Here is a 27,843-nt window from a genome sequence, read left to right on the forward strand (position 1 = left end):
TTTACAAGCCGTAATTCTCAGCTACACAAACATCACCTTTGAAGGTTGTGTAAATGTGCAGTGAAAATTTTAAAAGCTTTGATAAACGGTACTTTCCGAAGCCCCGAGCCAAAAAAAACAGCCACCTCACCCTGACCCGCTCCGTTTATTTCGAGCCGTGACCGATAAAACAGTCCAAACAGTCTTGTCGTGAGAGTAAACAAGAGCGTCCACTTATTCGCTCGCTCGCCCCCCCGAGGAACTCCTTCATAGAGCTGAGGCACGCAGCGGGCGTCGGCGCTCGGGAAGCAGCCGGTGGCATTCTCACATAACGCCGCTCATAACCGCCGACGCACGGAGACGCTCGCAGGGCCCGTCCACAGAGGTCAAAGGTCATGCTGCTAACGAAAGCAGGGATTTTTTTGTGGGAGAAAAAGCTGCAGTGGTTGTGTAATGGGGATGTGCGTTTACACCACCCTCCCCTCCTCCCTCCCTCCTTCCTCCCCCCCTCCCTCCCTCCTTCCTCCCCACCCGCCCCAAGCGCCCCACTCGCCCCTCGCTTCTCCACCTCAGCGGCTTCCCCTCCTCCTGCATGCTCAGGAGCTTCGGTCTGGTTTTTCATGTGTGGTACTTCCTGTTTGCATGCGTGACGTGTGCTCCTACACTTTTGTACATTTTTCTCTCAGATCTTTTGAATGCTTTTTTTGAAACATTTTTTACTCATGTCTGCCTTTATTTTGAATGATGACTTTTCTTTTTCTGTTTCTTTTCTTGCTTTGATTTGATTAAACCATAGTGTTGCTTATGTAATTGTAATTCACAGTTTTGGTATTTTGATAGGGGCTTGTGTAATATTCAAACAGCTGTTTTCAAGTAAGTAAAATGTACTGGTGGGAGGCTGTCCTTTATTTACTTATTTATCTATTGATTTATTTATTTATATTTATTCACTTATTTAATGCACATGTACACCAATCACTAGTGACATGACCTGTTGGAGGCTGCCATTACTCTGTAGAATTCTATGCAAGCTTATTTATTTATTTATTTCAATTATATTTTCCTTTATGTTTATTTTTTCCCCCTCCTGTCCCCAACACACAGTCTCAAAAGTCTGAAAAGGCCTATTGAATGAGAATTTAACAGATGTGACTCGAGAGCTTTGGCCAACCTCATTGAAGTCCCTCTGACTTTTTTTCTTTCCTCCCTCTCCATTCTGACTTGGGCTGAGGCACAAGCCTGCCTTTCTTTCCTCGCGTTTACCTCGCTTGTGCCAGCCTGAATACTAATGCCTTTCTCCTCCCGGCATGGAGCTGCATGCTCTCTCTCTCTTTCTCTCTCTCTTTTCTCCTCGCCCTCCTTCCCACGTTTTGGCTGTGCGTACGTGTGTGTGTGCGCGCGCATGTGTTTGTGTGTGTCCAGCACTAGGCTAGGCCTTGATTTGTGTGCTAACAAACCTCTTGAGGAACTTTGTCTTGATGCCTTCTAGGAGATGTGAGAGTGAGGAGCCAGGCAGGATTTGAACCCGAACGAAGAGGCTCGCACCCGTACCTGGGTGTTGATTTCCGCACCTTACACTGTAAGTACTGCACAGAGGAGCGCTATTGTTTATTACACATCTATAAACACCCAAATATTACACAACTTCAGTGTCACCAAGCCTAGAGGACATCGTTATAACCTTTAGTGCACTTTCACCTCACACTACAGTCAAAGCAACAAATCCAAGCGATTTCCCTCGAACGATTAAATGACACGTGGCCCGGTGTGTCTTCAGTTTCCTCAATTCAACTTCAATTCCCATTCATCTTTTGATTAGAAAAAAGTTTATTCCGTCATGTAATTGGTCCTCTGAGTAAACGTCTATAGAGACAGTATGGAAAACATTAAAGCTTGGAAGGAAGTAGCAGATGTCTATCAGTTTAATTTTACGAAACTATAAATAGCTACTACAGTCTCTTATCTATATTATCGAAGCATGCTGACGACCTTTTCAAGAACTTTAGTTATGTTTCCACCAGTGAAATTGGGACTGGTTTTTGTTCCTGCTCCAGAATCTGTAGCTTTCAAAAAGCACCTGTAACAATATCTGACGCTTATTATTTAACCGTATCTGTAGCATGTTGTCACTTTCCCCGGCTTTTTGAACACCTAGCAGCTTTAAAATACTGTATTTGTGCAATGAAGCAAAAGCAGTACAATCCTGATCTCATTTCACTTCACTTCCTTTATTTCTTTGGCCCTAAACTGCTTATTGGTCACAGTTACTTGCGTAACGGTTCCAGTGTGGTGGAAATGCAAATCAGAAGCTCATCCAGGAACTGTCTGGTTCTCTTGCATCAAAACTTGCATTAGTTGTACGAGTTGTTTGTAAGAATGCATTTCAGGTTCTTTAAACGGCACGCAGTGTTTTATTTTACCCCGAATCCAGCTAGACGTTCTGTTACACACTAAACCACTGCCATGACGCAGTCGCTGGCTATTTAATGTTTTATGTCCATGCCGTTCCAGATGGTGGCCGTGTTAGGTCCACGTCGGGCAGGAGTTGAACTTTTCGTGCCTGGCAGCGGAGGTTTCGAGCGAGTCGCTGCGTCAGCACTCGGCCTCTCTTCGTTCGCTCTGGCAACGACGAGCGCATTTCAGCCTGCATAACAATGCAGTGTTAATCAATCACCTCCCTCGTTCACTTTAATCCACAAAGCACACAGGGCCGCCTCAGGTTATTTACCGTAACAGTGTTTTATGGCCTGCTGCCTCTCTTTGTGAGAAACTTTATGCCTCGGGCCTCGGAATGACATCAGATTCGTCACAGTGGAATGAGAGGAAGACGAACATGAGAGAAAGAATATCTCCAAGCATTACTGACGTTTTAGATCTCTGACTTTTGACTTTATAGTTCATTATTGTAAATTAAAAGTTTTTTTTTCCACTATAGAATTCATGTCCGCATTACGAGAATATAGACACGCTTCCTGTTTTTGGGGGGAAGAAAACTGAAAAACCGGTTTGCTTGTAATAGACGATGGACGTTGTAAAGGATACCGGTTTATTTGGTCTATAAACGTTCTATAAAATATCTGACTTTACAATTCAAAGCTGAATCATTTACACTTGATGATATATGAACATTTTAGGATGAAACACACATGACCTGAGCTTCCTAAGATGCTATGCTTAATAGGTTTTAATCCAGTTCTCCATGACTGCAGGAGGATATTAAAAAGCAGTTCCGGTTTTTAAATTTACGCCATGCAAGAAAGTAGTCCCAGGTCAGAAAGAATTACAAATAAAAGATTCGTTTAGAAACACTGAACAAACACATGAAGAAATGTTGTCCTGGCTAAAATTCGAACAGAATTAAATAACCCTTCTCAGGATTCTGTTATAAGAGAGTTTGGATTAAATATGGGAAACGGGAGTGTCGGTGGCCACGCACGTGCACACTACAGAATATTCCGGATTATTCCTTTAACTTGTGTATATGATGTAGTGGTTTAATCTCTTTCTTTCTTTCTGTCTTTCTTTCTGTCTTTCTTTCTTTCTTGTGTGTGTGTGTTTTCAGCCCGTGCCGAGTCAGCGGGATCGATTCCAGCGCGGAGGATCCGCAGGCTGTTCAGTTTCCAGCGTCACCTCCTGTCATCCCGGTTACTGCGGGGAGCTCCGCACCTGAACCCCCTGCACATCCTGGATGAAGATTATTGCGGACAAGCCAGGGTGTGTATTCAGTTCAGCCGTACACAAACACAAATAATAAATATATATACACACACATCCACGCGCACACACGCGCGTGCGAAGACATTCAGTGCAGCTCGTGCGTAATAAAAATGGCCGCCTGACTCTGACGGAAAGTTGTGTGAGGCGGCTAGCTAGCTAGCACGAAATGATCAACTAAAATCTACGACATGGGATGTTTACCATTCACACTTTTTCTTTTCAACGCTGAATGAACATTATGGAAATATGATTACGGACACTAGTACACAATAGACTTACAGACTCTGACAGTTCTGCTTTGTATATAAATGGAAATGTTAGTCAAATCTCGCTCTCGTTAGCGTATTCAAAGTGGCACTTTGCATCTGAAGAGATAACACTGTCTGACTGCTTCTGTTCTTTACTGTGTGCTATAAACTGTGTTTTCTTCTTTTGACTTCTGGATTAATCACTGATATGGTTGGACGTCATTTAAAAAAAATAAATAAATAAAAATAAAAACAGGAGTTGAATAGTAAACGGGGAAATGAATGAATAGGTAGGTGTGTGTGTGCTAGTGCTAGTTATGAAAGCCCCATGAAGTATTTTATTTTTATTTTCCAGAATGTCATGTTGTGGTGGTGTATGCAGCGGATATACAGTGTGGTTGGATTTTATTAATTCATTCATTTATTTGTTTACTTTTTGCAGTGTATGTTGGAAAAGGTTGGAAGCTGGAATTTTGACATTTTCCTCTTCGACAGGCTGACAAACGGTGAGTGCTTTAAAAGTCTTCAGGTCCAGGACACTTGTGTGTGTGTGCGCGTGCGTGCGTGCGCGTTCACGTGGATGTGTTTTGTGCATCACGCCGGTATTCGCCTCTTAAAGAACTACAATGCTGTGTGTGTGTGTGTGTGTGTGTGTGTGTGTGTGTGTGTAAAAGAAAGAGAGAGAGACGAGTTTGTTTTTGACCAACGCTTCCATCTGCTGGCCAGATACCGCATGTGAAAGTTGATTGTAAATGCGTGATTAATATTTAAGCTCAGTGATATTTCTTTCTGATCCATAAGCACAGGAATTCTCTCCAGCTTTTAAAGCAAATAAATGTGTAATAAACCGCTATTGTTCATATTAGAGTACGTAAAATCCTTATGGACTAAAGCTTGCATGGATTTCCTGCAACAGAGGTCTTTTACCTGCATTATGTACTGTCTTTCACTGTGGGTTATTGTTATATAATAACATACACTTGAGTGCAAAAATGTGCATGTGCCAATGTCTTTTTAAAAAATATTTCTTAGATATGCAGACTGATATGTTTTTGTGCATGAAAATTAAGACAAAGGAAATACTTGCATGTAATGTTGCTATTCTTTAAATTGTAATTCTCCCAAGGGTGTGTAAACTTTTGCACTCCACTGTAGTTTAGGCTATAATATGATATGTAATATATGGTGTTAAGCTATGGTTAATCTGTCCAAAGCAAACTGTTTTCCTTCTGCATTACTCTCTGATGTTAACCATCTCATTGTATTCCTCTTGATTTTCAGGAAACAGCCTCATCTACTTGACCTTATATCTGCTAAATCATTATGGCTTAATTGAGCTCTTCCAGTTAGACATGGTTAAAGTACGACGCTTTTTAGGTGAGTAAACAGACGCAGAAGGAAATAAACTGGAGTCGAGAAAATTTCCCCTGTACTGTACTTTAGTCCTCTATCAGATTTTGTTGAGGACAAAATGATGTGTTAAATGCGTGGAGGTCATTTTACTTCCTGATTGTTAAAACATTATCAGTTCTGGGTGAAGGACAAAAAAGGGCGCTGGTTTGTTTTACAGCCTAATGTGAGCGCTTAATATTAAGATAAAGCTCTCGTCATCTTACACCCATGCCCAAATAAATCTAGGCTTAAGAAAAGGTCCAGTTTATCTGTTGTCAGGATTTCAGCATATTTAATATGGAGACTGTTTTTTACATAGGTGTACGATGTATGTATGATTTGTTTTTTTATGTACCTTTATGTAGTGTACTCCAGGACTGCAAGTGGTGCTGTTAAATTACCACGACTCCTATAACTCAATGTCTTCCATATTGAATCATGTCGACTAGGGCACACGTTGTTTATAAAGAACAGACACAGAATACCTACACTGTATTCCCTCCAAATCATCGAATTCAGGTGTTGTTTTTCAGGGGTTGGTCTCGGCCCCTTGGTTCCAGTGAAAGGAACTCTTAATGCTTCAGCTTCACACCAAGACATTTTGGACAAGTGAACTCCGCTCTAATTCATCCCAAAGGTGTTCTGTGGGCTTGAGGTGCAGGCCAGTAAAGTTCCTCCACACCAAACTCACTCATCCATGTCTTTTATGGGCCTTGCTTTGTACACTGGTGTGCAGTCATGTTGGAACAGGAAGGGGTCATCCCCAAATTTTTCCCACAAAGTTTGGGAGCATGAAATTGTCCAAAATGTCTTGGTATGAAGCTGAAGCATTAAGAGTTCCTTTCACTGGAACTAAGGGGCCGAGCCCAACCCCTGAAAAACAACACCTGAATTCAATGATTTGTAGGGGTGTCCCAAAACCTTTGGCAATATAGTGTATATAGCATGTTTGGCGAAGTTCAACAGCTTCCATGTTGAAACATCACCTCCAGAAGAAGTATGCCGAGCTTTTAAGAACACATTATTTACCTGAATTCATGCTCCTGTGTATTTCTGCTTCTCTCAGTACTGGTTCAGGAAGATTACCACAATCACAACCCATACCATAACTCGGTCCATGCTGCTGATGTGACCCAGGCCATGCACTGTTACCTGAAGGAGCCCAAGGTATACAAGCGCAGGAGAACTGGAGGAAATCAAATTTCTTGCACGCTCTCTGTATAATTTTATAACGTGTGTGTGTGTGTGTGTCCTTTCTGCAGCTTGCCAAGTCCCTCACTTCCTGTGATATCCTCTTGGGCCTGCTGGCAGCAGCCACTCATGATTTGGACCACCCCGGGGTCAATCAGCCTTTCCTCATTAAAACCAACCATTACCTAGCCTCTTTGTACAGGGTGAGAGCAACACAATCACCATCGTACTGTATAATGTCTATCTGTACTGTGTGTGTGTGTGAGAGACCTTGGTTATGATGGAGGTCTAAGGGCTGCTTTTATTCTGTCAGGAAATTTCTATTGTAGTAAAATTCAAATCTACTACAGATGCAGTCAAATGAGGCAGACATGAGATACAAGGTCTCGGTAAATTCAGTTCTGTGTGTGTGTGTGTAGAATACCTCAGTTCTGGAGAACCATCACTGGAGGTCAGCAGTGGGTTTGCTACGAGAGACCAAGCTCTTCTCCCATCTTCCCGCAGAGGACAGGTGAGTATCCCTGCATGCGTGATGCTCATGAAGCTCAGCAGCAGTATATCCTGTGTCTGGGGCTGACTTGGTGTGAACATCTCTCCCCTTAGTGTGAACATGGAGAGGCAGTTGGGCTCTCTGATTCTGGCCACAGATATCAGCAGGCAGAACGAATACCTGTCCAGGTTCAGGAAGCACCTAGACCAGGAGGAGCTGTGTCTGGGAAATGCCTCACACCGCCACTTCATCCTGCAGGTGAGCAAGGATTGAAATGGAACGGTAGGAAAACAAACTGCAAGAAAATGATGTAGATGTAGAGATTTACGTTTATAGAGGTGGGATTAAGTAGACTGCAGAGTAAAGGGGTATGTTTGTATGTGTGTGTGTTCTCTGTATACATTTCTATATAAATAAAATATTTCAGTGATTTACATCACATCTAATGACTGAGTGTGCATGTGTGTGTGCACAGATGGCCCTGAAGTGTGCAGATATCTGTAACCCATGTAGGCCTTGGGAACTCAGCAAGCAGTGGAGTGAAAAGGTGACTGAAGAATTCTTCCACCAAGGTACCTCCACACACACGTCCACACACGATGCAACTGCCCGATCGTTTTCCTGAGCATGATCATGTGACTCCTTTCTGTTTTCTGTTTAGGAGACATCGAGAAAAAGCACAAACTTGAAGTGAGCCCACTGTGCGACAGCGACACGAACTCTATAGCAGATGTTCAAATCGGTAAGAACGTCAGCTCGAACACTGCGATACACCGACACAGACATAGAACCTTTACAAGCTCTTTTATGCCAGTCAGAGCTTGCTTGTTTTGTTTTTTATTTCTGACCAAGATAAACCACAGACATCTGAGATGACATTTTAAGAGCAGGACCAGGAGATAGCGTGGTGTTGTCTTTGTTATCAGGAGATGGCTCTGAATTTATCTCTCTGATTGAAATAAAATATGATTATCTTATTAAACACCGCATCCAGCTCAGACATCAGGGACGCTGATGAAGGACGGCTTATAATCTAGCCCTTTATTTTTTTTTTAATGGTTGTATTCCATGAATGAAAGCCAAAACAGAAAGACCAGTTATCAATAAAGACAAGCTGGTTTTGTTATCTGTGTACTCCACTTAGTGTGTTAGAGGCCTATTTCTGGCATGAACACTTGCTAAAAGTGTTCTCCAAGCAAATCAGAAGGAAAATGTTACTAAACTATGATTTTATTAGGAGATGTTACTGCTGCATGGAGCTGATTTAATCATTTAAACTAGAACATTCCTCGAATCATGTAGTAGTTATAATGACAGTGAATCTAAATGGTGCATTCTAATGATCTTGACTTCCCTCTCTCTGTTTTTGTAACCATGCAGGTTTCATGACGTACGTGGTGGAGCCGCTGTTTGCAGAGTGGGCTCGTTTCTCGGACACACGTCTCTCTCAGACCATGCTGGGTCACCTGTGCCTGAACAAAGCCAGCTGGAAGGCCCTGCAGCCCGAGGAGGCCGAGTTCGAGCAGGAAAGCGGCTCCAGAGCCTTACCTCAGGGAAGCGTCGAGTCCTGACACTGCCTCGCCCCGCCTCGCCCTGCCCTCAAGCTTCAATCACTTCTGATTTTGCTCACCTCCCATCTCAAACCAACCACTGATTTATTTAATTTATTTAATTTTAACACCCTTTTATTTTTCCCTTTTGACATAGAGCAATACATGGATACCTCATTCAGCTCCTGCTGCGATTTTCATTCTTACACCTTTTTTTTTTTTTTTTTAAATGTCATTTTATTTATTGAAAATAATTTTTTTTGGAATATATTTGGTTTTGTTTTCATCCGGGGGGGGACATCGCTAATCGAACTCGACCGGGGGTCTGGGGAACGCCGAACGCGACGGATCCCTTCTGCTGGGTCAAAAGTGCCATTTTTCCCACCCCTTATGGAATTGCTCAAACACCAAGAGTATTCACGAGACAAGTTTTTAAACGACTGCGCCAAGAGACGGTGTGCGAGTGTGTTTGTGTGTGTGCACGAGTGTGTAGGTGTGTGTGTGTGTGTGTCGGTGCATTTTGCAAACGAATCTTCCTTCTTGTGTACAAAACTGAAAGAGAAAAAAAGACAAATGTGAAGAGCCCAGTCATTTGCTGCCTCTATGAAGACTGTTTACAGATTGTCTTTTTTTTTGTTGTCATTGTTATAAATGAATCATGTTGGTTCTGTGTTTTTTTTCTCTCCTTTCCTTTTTGCCTTTAAGCACAGATGTGAAGAACCACTTTTACATGTTTTGAGCTGTTATGTTACTGCTGATGTTCTGAACAAAAAAAAAGAAGAAAAAGGAAAAAACAACCAAGGGACTGCACTCGAGTCGGTCTGAAACGCCAGATGCCATACAAGCGCCATCTTGTGCTCCGTTGTGAAATTTTCTCCCTGCACTCCAGATTCTGGTGCCACATGATTCGGACACGCAGCTGCTTCTGCTGTGAATGGACCAGGGACCGGTTTCCTCCCTTTCCCTTTTGCTCTCCTCCCCATGATCCTCCCTTTTTCCTCCATCATTCCACACACTCGTTCTCCCTTTCCCCTCCACCACTCCACACAACTCGTCCTCATGTCTCCTTCTTTTACTCATCCTTCTAATCCCCTCCCTTTCACCCCATTATTCTGCCCACTTATCCTCCCTATCCTATGATGGACCCCACCCACTACCTTCTTTCCCCTCTGCTGCCTCACCCTTATTCCTCTATCTCTCCACCCTCAGGCCCTCCCTTTCCCTTCATCACTCTGCCCACTTATCTTCCATTTCCTTTTAATGAACCCCACCCACTACCTTCTTTCCCCTCTGCTGCCTCACCCTTATTCCTCTATCTCTCCACCCTCAGGCCCTCCCTTTCCCTTCATCACTCTGCCCACTTATCTTCCATTTCCTTTTAATGAACCCCACCCACTACCTTTTTCCCTCTGCTGCCTCACCCTTATTCCTCTATCTCTCCACCCTCACGCCCTCCCTTTCCCTTCATCACTCCACCCGCTTATCTTCCCTTTTTTTTTAACGGACCCCACCCACTATCTTCTTTCCCCTCTGCTGCCCTGCCTTTATTTCTCTATCTCTCCTTCCTCATCAGTCCCCTTTCCCTTCATCACTCCACCCACTCTATCCTCTTGAGCCCTGGATCGAGCCTGGTGCCACACAGGACATGTAGCTGACTGGAATCTCCACGGATCTCGCTCAGGGTCTCGCAAACCTGCTCATCATGCCGCTGGAAGAAAAGAGGAAGCGAAAAGGTGCCTTTTAAAGGTAGCTGTCCCCTTCCCCGTCGTCTCGTCACGGCAGACGACAGACGTAGATCTAGACTCCCTTACAGAATTGCGTCTCGGCCACAGTCAAGCTCTCCATCCAGAAGACTGCTTCAAAATGATGCCTTAAAACTATGCACAAAGCTAAGTGACCAAACCAGCTTGGAATTTCATTAAAGCGCGTCATCACGTCCGTTTGATTCTCGTCCAGCCCTTTGCCTTCTGTCATGGGAGAATTATTTTTTTTAAATATTAATATATGGCAGATAAATTGATTTAATAATTAGTTGTTGTTTTTTTTGTTTTAATATTGAACATTCCATTTTTTTATTCTGTACAGATGGTGCAGTTTTTTTTGTTCATTTTTTGTTTTTTTTGCGCGTCTCTTCCAGAAAGAGAGCAGGTGCTTTTTTTTTCCCCCTCTTATTTTAGCTGATTTGTATTTTTGTTGTAAGTGCTGTAAGACTGTTGATTAAAAAACTGTTTACAATTTGTTGTAACAGCCATTTTGGGGAGAAGACTTAAGTGTCAAGCCATTTTGTAAAGGCTTTGTCGTACAGACTTTTTGATACATGCTTGTTGCAGTTGCATTTTTGATGAATAAAAATTGTTGACCTGATGTTTCATGGTACAGAATGACCAGATTTGAGTCTGTTGGGTTTTCTTTTTCTTTTTCTTTTTCTTTCTGTAGGGGCGGTGGTAGCTCAAGTGGTTAAGGCTCTGGGTTGTTGACCGTAAGATCAGGGTTTAAGCCCTAAACTGCTGCCGTTGGGCCCTTAAACAAGGCCCCCAGCCCATCCTGCTCCAGGGGCACTGTATTATGGTTGACCCTGCGCTCTGACCCCAACCCCAACTGATGGGATATGTGAAGAAAGAATTTCACTGTGCAGTAATGTATATGTGACAAATAAAGACAACTTAACTTAACTTGTTGGATGTCGCCCCCTGCAGGCTGATGAAGGTAATTGAGAAGGAATACTTCCACGAGATGTTTAGAATATTGCTTCTTTAAATGCTACAAAAACAGTTCTTCAGTAAGATAAAACCCCAAATTCTTTTCCAGAGCATCCATCTCTGGTTCATGGTGATCTTTTTAAATACAAATCAACTATTTTGACCTTACATTCCCAAGTTATTTTACATTTTCATCTATAATAAGATGACCTGTGTTCCAAGAGGTAGGTGATTCCTAAGGATCGGACCTGAAGGTGTGTGATCTACACGTCTGTGTGTGCACTCCTGGTAAAGTAACACAACATTAATCTGCACTAGAACAGCTCCAGGTGGATGGAAATATTGCTTCTTTTTTTTCATCAGAGCTTGGTAAAGTTTTGGCTCGACTATATCGTTTTAACTGTGTATGAGGAAAAATTAAAACATATCTCTAGATTGGGCAGGAAAGCATGGTCAATAAAACCCAACATTAAAGTTTTCGCTGGACCAATACTAATATATACAGAATATTTAAGTCAGCTTTTCATGTGCTTTATTGATTCATTAATTTCATGGGACCGTTATTCTGTAAAAGTGTAACTCTGTATTCTCCACTAGAGGGAATCATTAGCAGTATAATGAGTGTATAATAGTGCAAGAGACTCTCCAACAGTTTTCTGAATCTGTAGATGTGGATAAGTTTAAGAGTAGTGCAGAATGTTTTCAAATAGTGTACTGACTCTACTACATAGGAAATGATTTTCCAACAGTGGAAATAATTTGCCAGTATTGTAATGATTCTTTATTTGGAAAGAATAATTTATTTTTCTTTATTGACTCTTCAGAAATGAAATGATTCAGTAATAGTGGAACCGATGCTCCAGTAGTGTAATGATTTGGTAATAGTGGAACTGACTCTCCATTAGTATAATGATTCTTCAGCTGGAAAATGACTCTTCAGTAGTGTAATGATTCTCTAATAGCAGAACTGACTCTTCAGTAGTGTAATGATTCAGTAATGTTGGAAATGATTCATTAATGGAAATGACTCTCCAGTAGTGTAATGATTCTCTAATAGTAAAATCAATTAATTAAACAGTAAAAACTAGTTAAAGTCTCTGTAATCGAACCACCAGTAAAATAACTGTTCCTAGTTGTCTCCGTCTCTCAGCAGGCTGTGGTATTACAGCTTGATAAAAGCTTTCAGATGGAAAAACAAAACATTGCAGTTCACGAGAAAATTGAAACATTTTATTGACGAAACTCTATTCCAGTTTCATTGATAAGATACGGTGCAACTGTTGACAGATATTTCCTCCTGATTCCCTTTAATACTCCTGAACATCAGTGGATCTTCTCTACCTCATCCTGAACATTTGATTTAATCACAGTGCTTCAGTTAGAGTGGAATTAAACTGGATTAGTGTTATAAACAGTGGAATGTAGATGGACCAATGAGGAGAATATTTTTGCCATTAAGTCTATTTTTAATTCTACCTTTAATCAACCTTAAACATCACTGGAATATATACTGGCAAATCTAGAGCATTTAGAACCGTCGAGGATGAGGGAAAAATAAACGTTATTAAAAGAATCATTCTGATTTGTATGTAGTGTGTTTATAACCAGCAGCTCCTACATCATTCAAATGACATCCTATTAACAAGACTAAACTATTCATATCTAAAACCAAACATAAATAAACTACCCAACTTTATAAATTAACACTAAAATGAACTTTTTTCCCCCGAAAGTGCTCATGTCACATGGACGATGGTGGTTTTGTCGCCGGGCCGAGAGGAGGCGGGTTCAGGAATGTGTGTTTTTACAGATCAGTAACGATGATCATCAGAATCCACCCACTTTCTGATCGCCCTCGATCAAAGGTTAGGATATAAAACAAGACCATATTTAAAAAAAAAAGTGACTTCTCTTGGGTTATCGCTCACGTCACGGAAAGTAAGACGTTTCGACAAAAAGTTAAGCAGCTATAGAATTACGGGGTTTTTTTTTTATTAGTGTTTTTAAAAAATTATTTATTAAAACAAAAAGTCTGGCTAATTCCTAGCTATCAGAACGGTCATCGTTTCGATGTGCAAATCGCCACAGAAATAATTTTTCGAGTCGTCTTTACCTTAATTCCGAACTTTTTTTTGGTCCTGAAAGTGTACATGAATGACGCATAAAAACAAGGCAAGAGATCTGCAGTGGTGCTGGTGCAGAAAACCAGAGCTTAGTGTCCCGGCAGCTACGTGTCTGTTCCTGTGCACACACACACACACACACACACACACTCCATGTTCGGCTCACAAATCCGACGTCACACGAGTTTTCTCCTTCCTGTCGATTTCAACATGTGCTGTCCAAACTGCAGAAACACAACAATCAATCATCATATCGATATATATCTGATCAGCCATAATATTATGACCCCTGACAGGTGAAGAGAATAACACTGATGATCTCCTCATCATGGCACCTGTTAGTGGGTGGGATATATTAGGCAGCAAGTGAACATTTTGTCCTCAAAGTTGATGTTAGAAGCAGGAAAAATGGACAAGCGTAAGGATTTGAGGAAGTTTGGATTTGAGCAAGAGCCAAATTGTGATGGTGGATAGACGACTGGATCAGAGCATCTCCAAAACTGCAGCTCTTGCGGGGTGTTCCCGGTCTGCAGTGGTCAGTATCTATCAAAAGTGGGACGAAGGAAGGAACAGTGATGAACCGGTGACAGGGTCATGGGCGGTCAAGGCTCACTGATGTACGTGTTGAGTGAAGGCCGGACCGTGTGATCCGATCCAACAGACGAGCTACTGTTGCTCAAATTGCTGAAGAAGTTAATGCTGGTTCTGATAGAAAGGGGTCAGAATACACAGTGCAGGACGGGTCAGGACTGTTTTGGCAGCAAAAGGGGGACTGACACATACTAGGCAGGTGGTCATAATGTTATGTCTGGTCAGTGTGCATAAAAACAACAACAATCAACAGTGCTGTAGAATTCTCTCTATTGATTGGTCAGAAGGTCTATACCAGCAATTACTCTGCAGTAACTATTCACTTTGTTGAGAAGGCTAAGTTTAATTGTGTTTTCTTTATTTTTGGTGTATTATTCAGCCAAGTAAACAGCCTTAAAAAAAAAAACAGGAAGTGAATGTGGATCTTACCGCAGGCGTGTCTGAGCATGGTTTGGATTCTCGAGAAGGGAGACTGAAGTTGCTCTCACACTCGCTGTCGTTGCGGTAGCGATGGGCGAACTTGCGCTTCAGAGCCTCGGCGATGAGAGCAGCGGGGTCTGCGGGTTCACTGGCTTTCGGCTTGGTGTGATCTTCCTCAACGCGACTGCAGATGGAAAGATCATGAGTTTGTACAGTTCTGTAGACGGGACCGGGGCAAATAAAGCTTCATTAAAAGATGGACCTTTTGGTTTTTCTGACCAAGTTTCATATCTCTATGCTTTACAGTTTGCTCTGCATTATTAGCGTGAAAAAAGAATTGTGTCTATATACACACACAAGCGATTTGTGGGGGCCAAGCACCTTTTACAGACAGTGCCCTTTGTGGCCAGTTCTGGTTTAATGGAACACTAGGGCAACCTCACGTGTCCATGTTTTGTTATCAGTAGCTCAGTTAAGCCAATGGGAGTTAATGGATCTCTTTTGGATGTGTTGTATAAAGGAGTACTACCTGATGGTCAAGCTTTAGGTCTGCAACATGTACGGTTTGGGTTACATAATGAGATTTGGCAAAGAAAAAAATAAATCCTAATGACAGGGTTACTATAAAAAAGGTTTTACTTTCACTTTATGGCCAATTACATTAGCTTGAGGATAACTTCAACATCTGCAAGTACCTTATTCATAGCAGGATTAGCTACATTTGTTTTATTTAACACAAACAAACAAACAAACAAAAAAAAACCCTACAGTATTACATGAGGGTCATACACACTTTTTAACGGAGCGTAGCTTCACTTTGCCCATGTCTTTCAACACGTCCAACATGTTGGGCATCTCGGGCTGTTTAGGCTCCGACGCCAGCACTGTGTTCTGATCAGACTTTTTACTGCGGCGCTCTTTGATGAGGTCAATAGCAGAAACGCTTCTCTGCATGCCAGGGCCTGGGGGTGGAGGAGGAGGGGGAGGTGGTGGTGGTGGTGGAGGTGCAAGAGAAGGTGCTGAGGGTGTAGGAGGAGGACCACCTGGAGCATGAGCTGATGATATTTAAATAAATACAAAAATAAATAAATAAAAAGATTATTCATGTAAGTAACGAGTAACATTTAGAGTGTGTTCAGTTCAGTGTGTTTACCTGCAGACTGTGCGTTCCGCTCCTGAGCCTGTACGATCTGAGCGATCTGTGCTCTCAGTTTAGCCAGCTCGTTCTCCAGAGCGCTGATCTTCTGAATGGCCTGCTCGTTGACGAGAGTCTGGCTCTGTGGAGCGGGTGCGGCCTGGTGCATGCTGGGTAAAGAGTTCTGACGTCTGAGAGGCCGGCACTGTTGTGAACGAAACACTAACCCCGAGCCTTCCTCCAACCTGAGAGAGACGTCAAGCACAGGAAATCCTCTTAATACAAACTATAGCTTATATTATTTATAGGGATGACTTCAAAAATGTCTCTGGCTGATGGTTATTATATCAATTACAAATGATTACTGAAGAGTCACATGCTTCATTATGTTTATTTCATGAGCTGGGATGACTTACCGTCGTCTCTCAGAGACATCGCTCTCCTCTTGCTCAAGCCACCCTATATCAGCTAGTGAGGCTACGAGCCCGCCCTGTCCTCCTGAACCGCCCGGGACTCCTGCTCCAGCTCCGATACTGAACGTCTGGAGCTACACGTCCAAACAGAGAAATCATAGTTAGTGTAACGTGTGCAAAGCATTCTGTTCATTTAACCTCGAGTTAGCAAAGCAAAGAAAAAAAAAAGAAAAAAAAACCTCAGTTGATGTGTGTAATGCAGCACATGAAAGCTTTTGTTTGGCAAAAGTCAATAAGGATGATGGTTCATCATTTTAATCTAGGTATTAAACCTACTTATCTACTAAGCAACTACAAATAAAACAAATCAACCTGCTAACCCAGACATGAAGTCTGTCCCAGTTGTGCTGATTTTCCCTGCATTACAGTTTTAAACAGCATGCTGAAGCTGTATTTAACATATATCGGCCAGGCATAACATTATGACCACCGGCCTAATATTGTGCCGGTCTCCCTTTTGCTGTTAAAACAGCCCTGACCTGTCCTGCACTGTGTATTCTGACACCTTTCTATCAGAACCAGCATTAACTTCTTCAGCAATTTCAGCAACAGTAGCTTGTCTGTTGGATCGGATCACACGGTCCAGCCATCAATAAGCCTTAGTCGCCCATGACCCTGTCGCTGGTTCACCACTGTTCCTTCCTTGGAGCACGTTTGATAGATACTGACCACTGCAGACCGGGAACACCCCACAAGAGCTGCAGTTTTGGAGATGCTCTGATCCAGTGGTCTAGCCATCACAATTTGGCCCTTCGTCAAACTCGCTCAAATCCTTACGCTTGTCCATTTTTCCTGCTTCTAACACATCAACTTTGAGGGCAAAATGTTCACCTGCTGCCTAATATATCCCACCCACTAACAGGTGCCATGATGAGGAGATCATCAGACTTATTCTCTTCACCTCTCACTGCTCATAATGTTATGCCTGATCTGTGTATCTGAGATGGAGGAGAAAAACAGACTCATGTCAGGATATAGTCAGGACAGGAATGATGAACTCCACCCTAAACGCTGAGGTTCCAGGTGGAGATGCAAGTTGGCTGAAACGTTCTTGTGCAACAAGAGAAACTCACCTGCTAGGAATGTGTTGAACCATTTTTTGGCAGATTAGTGAACGAGTGCTTTAAGAAGCAGTGAGTTAGTCGGCATGAAATGGGTAACACTAAGCATTAATAACTCAAGAAATATTAACAAGGAAGATATAACAACAGAGCATGTGGTTAATTAACATCATCGCTTTATAATCAGTTTTAAAGTTGAGCAAAACCCTGTCTCTTTCTTTCTCTCCGTCTCTCTCTCTTTCTCGGAAACTGGAGACTCCTTCCATGAATATGAACAAAAACAATCACCACATCAACGATTATACAGTTTGTAAATATTATTAGTTTTAGGTTGTGTGGAGCGTCTGCCGTACACGTTCCAGTGTATGAGCTGTTACCATGGAAATGATTACATACATGATATTGCCAAAAGTATTGGGACACCCCTTCAAATCATTGAGTTCAGGTGTTGTTTTTCAGGGGTTGGGCTCGGCCAACTTGACTGTCCTGCACAGAGTCCTGACCTCAACCCCATAGAACACCTTTGGGATGAATTAGAGAGGAGACTGTGAGCCAGACCTTCTTGTCCGACATCAGTTCCTGAATGGTCAAAAATTCCCATAAACACTCCTACACCTTGTGGAAAGCCTTCCCAGTAGAGACCAATGTCTGACCAATGAAATAGTTTAAAATGTCTTGGTATGAAACTGAAGCATTAAGAGTTCCTTCCACTGGAACTAAGAGGCCAAGCCCAACCCCTGAATTCGATGATTTGGAGGGGTCTCCCAAAACTTAGGCAATATAGTGTATTTATAATGAGCGCATAAACGTAAACATGTTAGAGCTTTAGGACACGTTCTGACCAATCAGATTGAGAATTCAACCATGCTGTGGTATAAATCTTTTATGTGACTGTTTAAACATTAATAACAATAACATTTGCTTGTTATCTAGAGCAGACTGATAACTTCCTAAACTCGTTACTCCATGTGGGATTCGTTTACCTGGTTATCTAATGAGACGTTAACGCTATGCTGTATTATTATTATTATTATAGTTCTTTTAGTAAAAGTTTCTGATGGTGTATTAATGCTGAAGTTCATGGTATGTTCAGGTAAAGAGAAAGAGAAGAAAGAACTTTTTCACTGTTGTTGCTGCTTATGTTCAGAACTCGTTCAGTATTTAAGCCATTAAATACCTGAGGAAACGTTTCAGACAGGTAGGCGATAAACTAACCTAAAGCAGACAAGCTGCATTCCTTAAAGGGGACAGCTGGAAAATTAGGAAGGACAAGGACAAAGACAAAAAGAGAGAAAGAGAAAAGAGAGAAACAATCATGAGTGCCGTTAATACATTTGTTTTTAAATTGAAAGAGATCACAATAAGAGAAAGGGTTAGGATCATGCAACTCCTGAAGTCTTATGAGTCACTTGTTTACCATCAACACAAATCACTGGACATCAAAACAGAAGAAAAAAAAATTCTGGAAACGGTATTTCTGAAGCTTTCTGTGCAGGAAAGAACTGTGTGTGTTCACTCTTTTTCCATGCCTTGCACACACAACAGTGGTTACTCATAGAGGGTTATTTTAGCATGACTCACATCTGCCCACGTCCTGAGCGTTAAAATAAAATCAGCAGCACACACAATGACCAAAAAAAAGACTTTAACACACGCTCTCGCTTAACAACACCCTCGCTAAGAGATCAGGGCTTGATATGAAGCTCCAGTGGCAACATTTTAGAGTGTTTTCATATTATTTCTTCCCTTTCTACCACCAGTATATGTTTATATATATATATAGATGTGATTCTACAGGAAAGACACCAAAAATGTTGCTGATGGCGATTTAGTCACGACCGAGCATCCAACATAATGTCAAGGGCGACGCAAGATAAAGGACAAGAGAGAGTGCTTCTTAACAGCACATATAAGGCAGTCGATACCGAAAGTCTTTTTAGTTTATGGGCACTCTGGTGCACGCTGCACCGTATCACACCACCCCCTGTTTTATCTGTTTTATTTAGCTCTTAAGGAACTCACAGGGTAACTGATCTCTCAGACAGGAGGCACCATGCTTACACTATGAGTGGAAATGAATAGATTTCTTTTCAGAACTGGCGTCTTACTGGAAATCTGTAGCTTCTTTTGGAAATGTGGTGCCCCCCCCCCAAGTTACTAATTTCCTGGATCCTGGATTTAACTTTAATCTGACAGGGAAGGTAAACATGTATGACCTGTTAAAATCCACCAGACATGCAGCAATGTCAAGTCCTGTTTATTTACAATGTAAACACACACACAGAGTAAAAGGAAACTGAAACTCACAACACACAGACACACACACACACACACACAGGTACCTGAAAGTGGATCCGAGGGCACGGCGCGAGAGGGAGGGTCGATCCGATCCATCTGACGATACTGCGAGATGACCCATACGGCTTCGCTGATCCAAAAGCCTGCAGAGTGAAGAGCAAACATGAGCTAATGTCCAGAGGAAGGAAACCAGACGATGTCACGAAATCACGAGAGAGACATTTTATAAGAGACCGATGAGATGTACAGACCAGGTCCATTTCTATTCTCGCATCGTTCCTGCTCATCGTCAGACCGAAGTGCTTACAGCTGCTCTGGGGTCTTCTGCCATGATGAGATCCTCACGTCAATCACCTGCTCATACACACACACACACACACTGTTGTTAGTGGACATTACTCAATTATAAACAAGACATAATATAAAGATATAATATAAAGATTATATATATATATATATATATATATAAAGTGAAGGTGAAGGAAAGGGTAGATGAAGGAATAAGGCTGATACAAAAAACAAAATAAGTAAATTATTACAACAAAAATAAAAACGTATGACGTCATTAAGAATGAGGGAATGTTTAGCGCCTTAGCTAACCACCTTGGGACATTTAACCTCTTAACAATCTATTAGCAGTTAGCTTTGACTCAGTTTGAACTTCCTACAACTTTACTCAATGTAAAATTTATAAATCTAAACATGGACTATTTTATTTAATTATCTCCACCAGAGGTCAAAATCCCCTCACTAACACATTTCTCCTTCTTTCACATTCCACCTTGACTCAATCCCAAACGCCTCTCAACTGGATTCATAGTGCACTACATTGGATATATGTTCTATATCAACCAAGTGCACCTAAGTAGGGAGTAAAGCTCCAATTGGAACGCTACCCTGTCGTAACCAACCATCCAGCCGGGTGGCTAAGCTAACTGTAAAAGTTATTATTTACGTCGTGAAAATGGTATGAAAGTTGACTTACAAACTCGTCGAACTTTTTGGACTGACCCGGAATCACGCTGCTAAACCCGGTTTAGTTCCATCTACGTCGAAACGCTGTTTTTTCCAGTTCGTTAACCCGTTAAAAAAAACCGCTTGTTGCTCACCAAGAACTCTTTCCAAACGTGTACAGGGACGTCACGGAAGATCCAATAGGATTCGAGATGTAGGGCGGGACTTAAAAGATGTTCGTTGACTACTGGCGCATAAAAATTGACGAGCAGTTCGATGGACCAATCGAATTAAAGTATTTACCGAATGTCTGAATTACAAGAAAATATTAAACGCAGATAGGTTTACAAATAATAAAATATATATATATATTTTTTTTTTACTTAAATGTGTCCGTAGTATATACGAAGCATACTTTAAATGGCGCGGTTCCTTTTTAATAAAAGGTTTTCCTATTGGCTGGACCTCCAGGCTTATTGACTAATCAGCGTGAGGAATTCCAGGGCGTGATGCTGTGTGTTTCATGGGGAACGGGGAACTGGAAAATGGACAAGTGAACATTTTCCCTGGTCGCTTTTAGACATCTGTGTAGCTAGGTTATAATACAGATATGAGTATTTTATCACTATCATAAACCTATAAATACATACAGAGCTTAAGATCAATTTATTTGGATTTCTGAGGGACGTGAAGACCGTCTAACGCGAGGTAACGACCCAGTTAGCTATTGATATGTGCTAGTTAGCTTAGCTTAGCTTAGCAAATTAGCTTAGCCATCTGCCTGTGTTTTCTAAGGTTATGCGTGGACAGCAGTGCCACAACACACAGTGGTCAAGGTTAACTGTCATGCAGCACAAACATGGTCAGATAGTGGACTGCTTTCAGTAACGTTAATGTGACAGTTAACTAAATTGATGACGTGTTATTTACGCGGTTTATTACTGTTTAGCGTAAACAAGATAGCTGAGAAAACATGACACTCATCAGAATCAATAACATCATCAAGCTACACAAACAAGCTGCTAGCTTGAAGAGTGAGCAAGCTAAGCTAAAAAAAAATAAATAAATAAAATGATGGCGAAATTGTTGTTAACACGCCAGCACGGGCCTCCACGTCAGAATAGAAAGATTACGTGGTCTATTGTTTGCACGAGACAGTCATAAATATCATTACGTCATCATTGTCTCTTATAACCACTTCTGATTAGATTCCAAAGAGTTTTAAGAGGAATGTAGATTGATGTGTTGTGTTTATGTTTTTATGTCATCCTCAGCTCAGGAAGGTCCTCTGGTGTACATGGCACTACATGCGGCTGCACCATGAGCGGCGAGCCGGACGCCTTGGCTGTGGTCAACCAGCTCCGAGATTTAGCTGCTGACCCACTGAACAGGCGCGCTATTGTCGAAGATCAGGGCTGCTTGCCGGGCCTCATCCTCTTCCTCGATCACCACAACCCACAAGTCGTTTACTCTGCACTGCTGGTGAGATCCTCGTAGATCAGATAGATCAGGGTGGGGTTAGTGTGACCTGACCAGTCAGGTTCCTAGATGGACGTGGTCCTCACGGTGGACGCTGTGCACTCTTCACGAGTGGGTGCTCGGTATCAGATATATCCGCTGATCATCTGTTTCTCAATTCAGAGAGAGTGTGTCTGTGTCACATAACTGTCTGACTGCTTTTCAGTGATGTTAAAGCTCACACACACACTTCCCTGAGAGTCTAGCTGGACAAAGGCTTTCCTCCATCTACTGTTGCATTTACACCACATCTATAATGGAGAGCTTTTCCACTCGATCTGTTAATACAGCGTTAATATTTTATTAATTGGGCGTGGCTCTTCAGATATCTGCTTCGTTTCAGATTCATGTGGGTCTTTTAAAAGCCGAGGATGCAAAAACAATTTGTTTAACTGAAGAAGAGTTAGGAAATTCTTGTGTTTTTGCCTAAAAGGGGAAGAGAAGAGACCTTTAAACATTAATAATGCATGCGTTTTAATAATGGATATCAATTTCTAGAGAAGAAGCAGGACTGAACTTGAATTTTCTGCGATGTCTGGTTTGAATGCCTTTAATGTGTAATTGAAATTCTGCTTTCATCTGAAAAGTGCTTCACATACATTAAAGTAAGGAAGACAAACAAACGAGCACCCAAACAAACACCCCCCCCTCGCCACCAAAGAGGGGGAAGAATGAATGAATGAATGAATGAATGAATGAACGAACACCTTGAGTAATGGGGTGCCAATATTTTTGCCTAAAGCCATATAAAGTCTTTTGTGTTACATACTTCATATTTTTACATTTATTTCTTATACATGTACTGAAGATTAATGCCCCAAAAGATTAAAAGTATTGGCACACCTGGCAGTAATTGGTGTGTGTGTGTGAAGCAGTTAAGTGCCGCTATGTCAAGTGACACAAGAGCGTCCCAGTTCTGTTCAAACACAGCCGTACCTTGCATGGCAGTGATCCGTTTTTAAAAATGACCTTTAAGTTGTAGCTGGTGCCTTTGTGTCCCATCAGGCCGTGCGCTACCTGGCAGAATGCCGAGCCAACAGGGAGAAGCTGAAGGCCGTTCTGGGAATGATGCTGAGTCTGCAGAACGTCATGCAGAAGTAAGTCTCGCAAATCGGCTTCAGGACCGTATCACCCTGGGTGTTAACAACCAAACCAACAAACACTCCTTGAGCAGTAGGGGGCGCTGTTTGACCACAAACGTTTGTGTAGTGTTTGTTGAGAACGCATTCGGACAGCTGTGGGGTTATCGAAGGTCAAAGCTGTTTTTGATGAAAATCAATGCTGGGAATTTATTTTAAATTATTTAAAGTTGTGCTGTAAGAAATTTGTACGAGGGGCTTTTTGATTTTTTTTTTGTGCCATTTGAGAAATTAAAAACAACCCTGTTGCTTCATTCAGTTCATTATGGAATTATATTATTTTGTCTTAATTTTTTTTTGCACTTTTATCACAATCTTCATACAGGAAATTGTTTAAAAAAATCCTCTTGTGTGTGTAAACCTCTCATATGATGCCCCTTTTAACAGTTCAGATATTATCTCTCTTGCTTTCTTCAGGAGCACATCCCCAGGGGAGACCAAATTGCTGGCTTCAGAAATCTACGAGATCCTGCAGAACTCGAGCAACGCAGAGGCAGAGCAAGCCGAAGCGGCTGCCTCGTGCCGCCGTAAGGCTCAGTTCTTCCTGGGTGCCACCAATAAGCGAGCCAAGACCGTGGTGCTGCAGATCGACGGCTTGGACGACCCGGTGAGGACGCGGTTCCCGTCTCCGTGACTCTGTAGCATGATGAAGAAACTCACGTTATATGGATGATTTGATTTGTTATTTTGATTCTTGTTGTGTATCAGACACGGAGGAGTCTGTGTGAAGAGGCTTTGCTGAAAATCCGCGGGGTCATCAGCTTCACCTTCCAGATGGCCGTTAAGAGGTGTGTGGTCCGGATCCGCTCCGACCTGAAGGCCGAGGTGAGACTCCTGCTGATTTACACAAAACATAACGTGTTTATATAAACATCTGGAGTTTTCATTTATTGATTGATTTTTTATTTATCTGTAGGCTCTGGGAACCGCTATCGCATCAACCAAATTGATGAAGGCGCAGCAGGTGGTGAAGGGAGAAGACGGGAATGAGGTGAGCAACACGTGATAAAACGTGAAAGAAAGAACATCAACAATTACTTTCCTTCACAGAAGACTGAGCCTCTGAGGTTCGTGATCATGTTTATTGCGGAAAGTGGATAATATCTAGGAAGAAAACGATCATTTTACAGGCTGCATTTCTGGCACTTTCTACGCTTAAAAAAAATAAATAAATAAACATTCCAGGTATTCTATCATAATATATATATTTGCTTATTTTCGTCCGTGATTATTAGATTCCAAATATTAGTTATGAATAATAGATAAGGACTCAGTGAGTACCTGGATTATTTAATTTCTTTTTTATATTTATTATTTTAAAGCACATTAGTGTGAAGCTCAAACTTAAACGAACGTCTTTAACAGTAAAGTGTGAAAAAGGTAAAAGTTGATTGAAATGAATGTGTAATTTTGACTGTAGTTCAGCGTTTTGTCCACCAGGTGGCACCCCAGCTGTGATTTGGAGAGTTTCTGATCTGGAAATGTAAGACATGAGGAATAAAACAAATCCAGGAGATTTTCATAAAAGTTTTATAAAGTTTCTGTTCTCACTTTACATTATAGCTCTGATATAGCTCTATTTCTCTCTGTCCCTCACACACACATCTATCTATCTATCTATCTATCTATCTATCTATCTATCGATCGCTGTCTTTCTCTCTTTATCGCTCTCTCTCTCTCTCTCTCTCTCTCTCTCTCTCTCTCTCTCTCTCAGCCATGTATCCAGTTTTGCTAATTCATGCTAGTGTCTCTGCTTTGTCTCTCCTCGCTGAAGTAAGAGCACTGAGCTTTATACAGGATGACACTGAGAGCTGATGATGCCTGGAGGGTTAAAACACACACACACACACAGACACCACTTTCCCAGCAGACCTGCTCAATTCTGCCCAGAAATACAAGTGTTTTAATGTTGGGGGTCTATACACACACACACACACACACACACACACACACACACACACACACACACACCACTTTCCCAGCAGACCTGCTCAATTCTGACCAGACATACAAGTGTTTTAATGTTGGGGGTCTATACACACACACACACAAACACACACACAGGTTAAACAGGCAGTGTGTGCTGATTCAGATACATGACTTCTCTCTCAGAAGGGTGTTGTGTACTTGCAGCTACACACTCGTGACCTGTAATAACCTCCACAGAGGCAGCGAGTGGTCTGGTTTCAGAGCTCGGTTCCTCTGATGAACAGCAGGGGGTGCCATGCATCACGTTCAGTTCCGTCCCTGATGATTGGATCGTTCCTATATTTAGTTCATGAGCAGATCCGTGTATCCCACATCCGTCTGTGACTCTTACTTTTATTCTGTAGTGTCTGGTGTTAATGTGTGTTTAATCGCTGGATAATCATTTCCATCCTCTCCTGTAATCATTTCCATCCTCTCTCCTGTATTGAGCTGAATCATTAAGCTCTCTAAAGGAAACATGCACCATGGTGTTTCTTACTAAACCTCACAGTTTGCTTTCTTTTCCTCGTTGTTTTTGCATTTTTCCAAACTTTAATGTGCTTTGTGATGATTCTGCTATCTTCCTTTGTCTCACTCTGTGTCATTGTCTCACTCTCTCTCTCTCGCTCTCTCACATACACACTCTGTCTGTCTCTCTCTCTCTCTCTCACTCTCTCTCTCTCTCTCTCTCTCTCTCTCTCTCTATCTATCTATCTATCTATCTATCTATCTATCTATCTATCTATCTATCTATCTGTCTGTCTGTCTATCTCTCTTTCTCACACACACACACTCATTCTATACTTTACTACTCTTTGTGATGATCTTCTGTAACATTGTCACATCATGTGATGCTTCTTCTTCGGTTTCTTAAGTGTTTCAGCTTATTCCAGAAAAGTCCTGTATCTCTCCGAGGTTCATTACACCTCCATGATGTTGGTGGAGTTAAAACATAACCTGTGCACTAAATGACACTTTTATTTTGGTTTATTCTATAATACATTTTGTGATTGTTGAAGCTACCAGTGTGTCTGAAATCTGCATGTCCCGGGCGTCTGAGCTACGCCACTGTCCATCTCTGTCCTCCGTCCCGTCCCAGTGACTCACTCTGCTGTCTGTCCGTCTTTCGTGTAGATGGTAATCCCTTTTCAGGAGGATTCGGACGTGGAGGTGGAGCAGAACATGGACTTGCCGGAGTACCTCCCCGAGGACGAGAGCCCGGCTCAGGAGCAGCACAAGGCTGTGTCTCGTCTGGGCTCCATGCAGGACGGTGTGGGCTGGCTGAGCACCGCCGCCAACTTCCTGTCCCGCTCCTTCTACTGGTGACCCTGCGCCATAACAATACCAACCTCCCTCCTCCTCATCCTCCCCTCCCTCGCTCCGAGTGCAGAAACACTACTGCAGGGTGCTGCAAAACTAACTCAAGTCCTCCTGAAGCTCACCTTAGCACCACCAGAGACACCAAGCCATAGAACAATAAAGACGGCTTACACCACGAGCGTCTCTTCTCCGTAGCTGCACTCTCTCTCTCTCTCTCTCTCTCTCTCTCTCTCTCTTTCTCTCTCTCTGCGCTTTTCTTTCAGCCAGAAGATGGTTGTTTTTTTGTTTTTTTTAAAGACGGTTTGGTCCAGTTTCTCCTCATGGGTCCATGTGTGATACCAAACAGCATTGGGTAATTTGTGCAGTTTATTTTTTTTGGGACACTCAGAGCTCTGCCAGGTTGTGTAATCCTCCTGGCGACGGATTTTCAGTTTTGTACGAAAGAACTTTTTCTCATGCATGAAGTTCGAGTGCTTGTTTTCTTCTCTTTCTTGCCTTTTCAGCTCACTTCCTGTGTGTTTTACCGTCTCACTCTGTCTTTGCTCATTTAAAACAAAAATTTTAAATTCACTTTAACCCTTCGGGATTTTCTGCTTTACTCGATGCCTTTTTCCTTCATCGTGTGTGTGTTAATCGAATGTGTTTTCTTGTTCTCATCTCAACTTGTGAAGATTTAAACCGCATCCATATTCACATGTAGTCCTTTTCGGTCGTATAGATGGTTAAAGACTTGGGAGAAGCACCAGCACCGGCTGCTTGTAGAAGTCATCAAGCCAAGCTGTAGAACTTTCCGTGCTGCATGCAGAAATAAAAGGGAAAAATAAACAATAACACACACACTCAGGCTATTGCTATCAGACTACTAACAGTTTCTCACTGCACCATGCCAACGCTGTAGAAACCGCCGTAAAGACGAATACCGCAGAACGACGACTGAATACGAGACTTGGAGAGGTTGGTTTGGGAGCTTTCGTTTTCTTGCATTAATTATTATTATTATTATTATTATTTTTTATTGTTTGCTGCCTTTAACTGCCTTTAACTAAAGTATTAGTGTTAGGTCAGTTTTCTGGTCAGATCTTTAAATCAGTATCGTCGGGAATTCTCATCCGAACCTGATCGCCAAAATGCACAACGTCTGCTCCGAGATACGGTTACGAGCGATCTCTGGAGTACGAACAAAATCGAGACGAAAAGTCACCAACAGTGTTAATGAGACCCAACACCCGATTCGCCTGATCGCCCAAAAAGCTCTCGTGATTGAGTGATTTTTATTTCAGAAGTCATTGTTTAGTTTCTCACCAGTGAAAGGTTTAGCTTTTAGACCGAATCCCCCAGGGACATCAGGAAGACTGTTGGAGACCGTAGCACATGTCTAGATGTAGAAGCTTCTCGTGTACAGAGTCTGCTGTTACATGTGTAAAGAATTTCAGACCATGGAGTTATTGCCTGGTCACACTAATGACATCATTAAATCTATTAAACAATACAGTGTGTGGTTTCCTTTTCCTTCTTCTCCTGCAGTCTCACTCTTCATTATAATCCGAGATGCTCGTCTGTTCATCCATTTTTATTTA

The 27,843-nt window shown here is 42.0% G+C and overlaps 3 protein-coding genes across 9 annotated transcripts in view; 2 read left to right on the forward strand and 1 right to left on the reverse strand.

Moving 5' to 3' along the window:
- The window catches only part of pde7a (phosphodiesterase 7A), a 34,345-nt gene extending 23,190 nt beyond the window's left edge, over positions 1-11,155 (forward strand). For 2 of the 6 annotated variants that reach the window (XM_058376776.1, XM_058376780.1), the window contains exons 3-14: positions 820-852; positions 1,469-1,558; positions 3,542-3,693; positions 4,387-4,450; positions 5,226-5,321; positions 6,403-6,503; positions 6,599-6,730; positions 6,947-7,038; positions 7,131-7,275; positions 7,493-7,589; positions 7,679-7,759; positions 8,398-11,155. In XM_058376776.1, the coding sequence (XP_058232759.1) occupies positions 820-852; positions 1,469-1,558; positions 3,542-3,693; positions 4,387-4,450; positions 5,226-5,321; positions 6,403-6,503; positions 6,599-6,730; positions 6,947-7,038; positions 7,131-7,275; positions 7,493-7,589; positions 7,679-7,759; positions 8,398-8,588 (1,274 nt within the window). In that variant the 3' untranslated portion in view covers positions 8,589-11,155. The remainder of the gene's footprint in view (positions 1-819; positions 853-1,468; positions 1,559-3,541; positions 3,694-4,386; positions 4,451-5,225; positions 5,322-6,402; positions 6,504-6,598; positions 6,731-6,946; positions 7,039-7,130; positions 7,276-7,492; positions 7,590-7,678; positions 7,760-8,397) is intronic. The other 4 variants (XM_058376779.1, XM_058376782.1, XM_058376777.1 and 1 more) reach the window with 2 other exon arrangements.
- A 1,319-nt stretch (positions 11,156-12,474) lies between these two features.
- On the reverse strand, positions 12,475-20,501 carry mtfr1 (mitochondrial fission regulator 1). Of its 2 annotated transcripts, none has more exons than XM_058376361.1 (8): positions 20,353-20,501; positions 19,619-19,721; positions 19,412-19,510; positions 15,952-16,082; positions 15,554-15,780; positions 15,194-15,455; positions 14,410-14,584; positions 12,475-13,613 (listed from the first exon to the last, which is right to left on the reverse strand). In XM_058376361.1, exons 2-8 carry the CDS (start codon positions 19,652-19,654, stop codon positions 13,566-13,568), a joined length of 978 nt encoding a protein of 325 aa, XP_058232344.1. In that variant the 5' UTR covers positions 19,655-19,721; positions 20,353-20,501; the 3' UTR covers positions 12,475-13,565. The 2 variants fall into 2 exon arrangements, with proteins under 2 accessions (XP_058232344.1, XP_058232342.1); XM_058376359.1 differs by lacking the exon at positions 12,475-13,613 and adding an exon at positions 13,625-13,932.
- Positions 20,502-20,811: 310 nt separating this feature from the next.
- armc1 (armadillo repeat containing 1) lies at positions 20,812-27,757 on the forward strand. Its single transcript, XM_058376362.1, has 7 exons — positions 20,812-21,029; positions 21,596-21,803; positions 22,845-22,936; positions 23,396-23,585; positions 23,687-23,803; positions 23,895-23,969; positions 26,081-27,757. The coding sequence occupies exons 2-7, from the start codon at positions 21,642-21,644 to the stop codon at positions 26,270-26,272; spliced, it is 828 nt and encodes a 275-aa protein (XP_058232345.1). The 5' UTR covers positions 20,812-21,029; positions 21,596-21,641; the 3' UTR covers positions 26,273-27,757.
- The last annotated feature ends 86 nt before the right edge of the window (positions 27,758-27,843 follow it).

The sequence above is a fragment of the Hemibagrus wyckioides genome, linkage group LG23 (assembly GCF_019097595.1).
Source record: "Hemibagrus wyckioides isolate EC202008001 linkage group LG23, SWU_Hwy_1.0, whole genome shotgun sequence".
NCBI lineage: Eukaryota > Metazoa > Chordata > Actinopteri > Siluriformes > Bagridae > Hemibagrus > Hemibagrus wyckioides.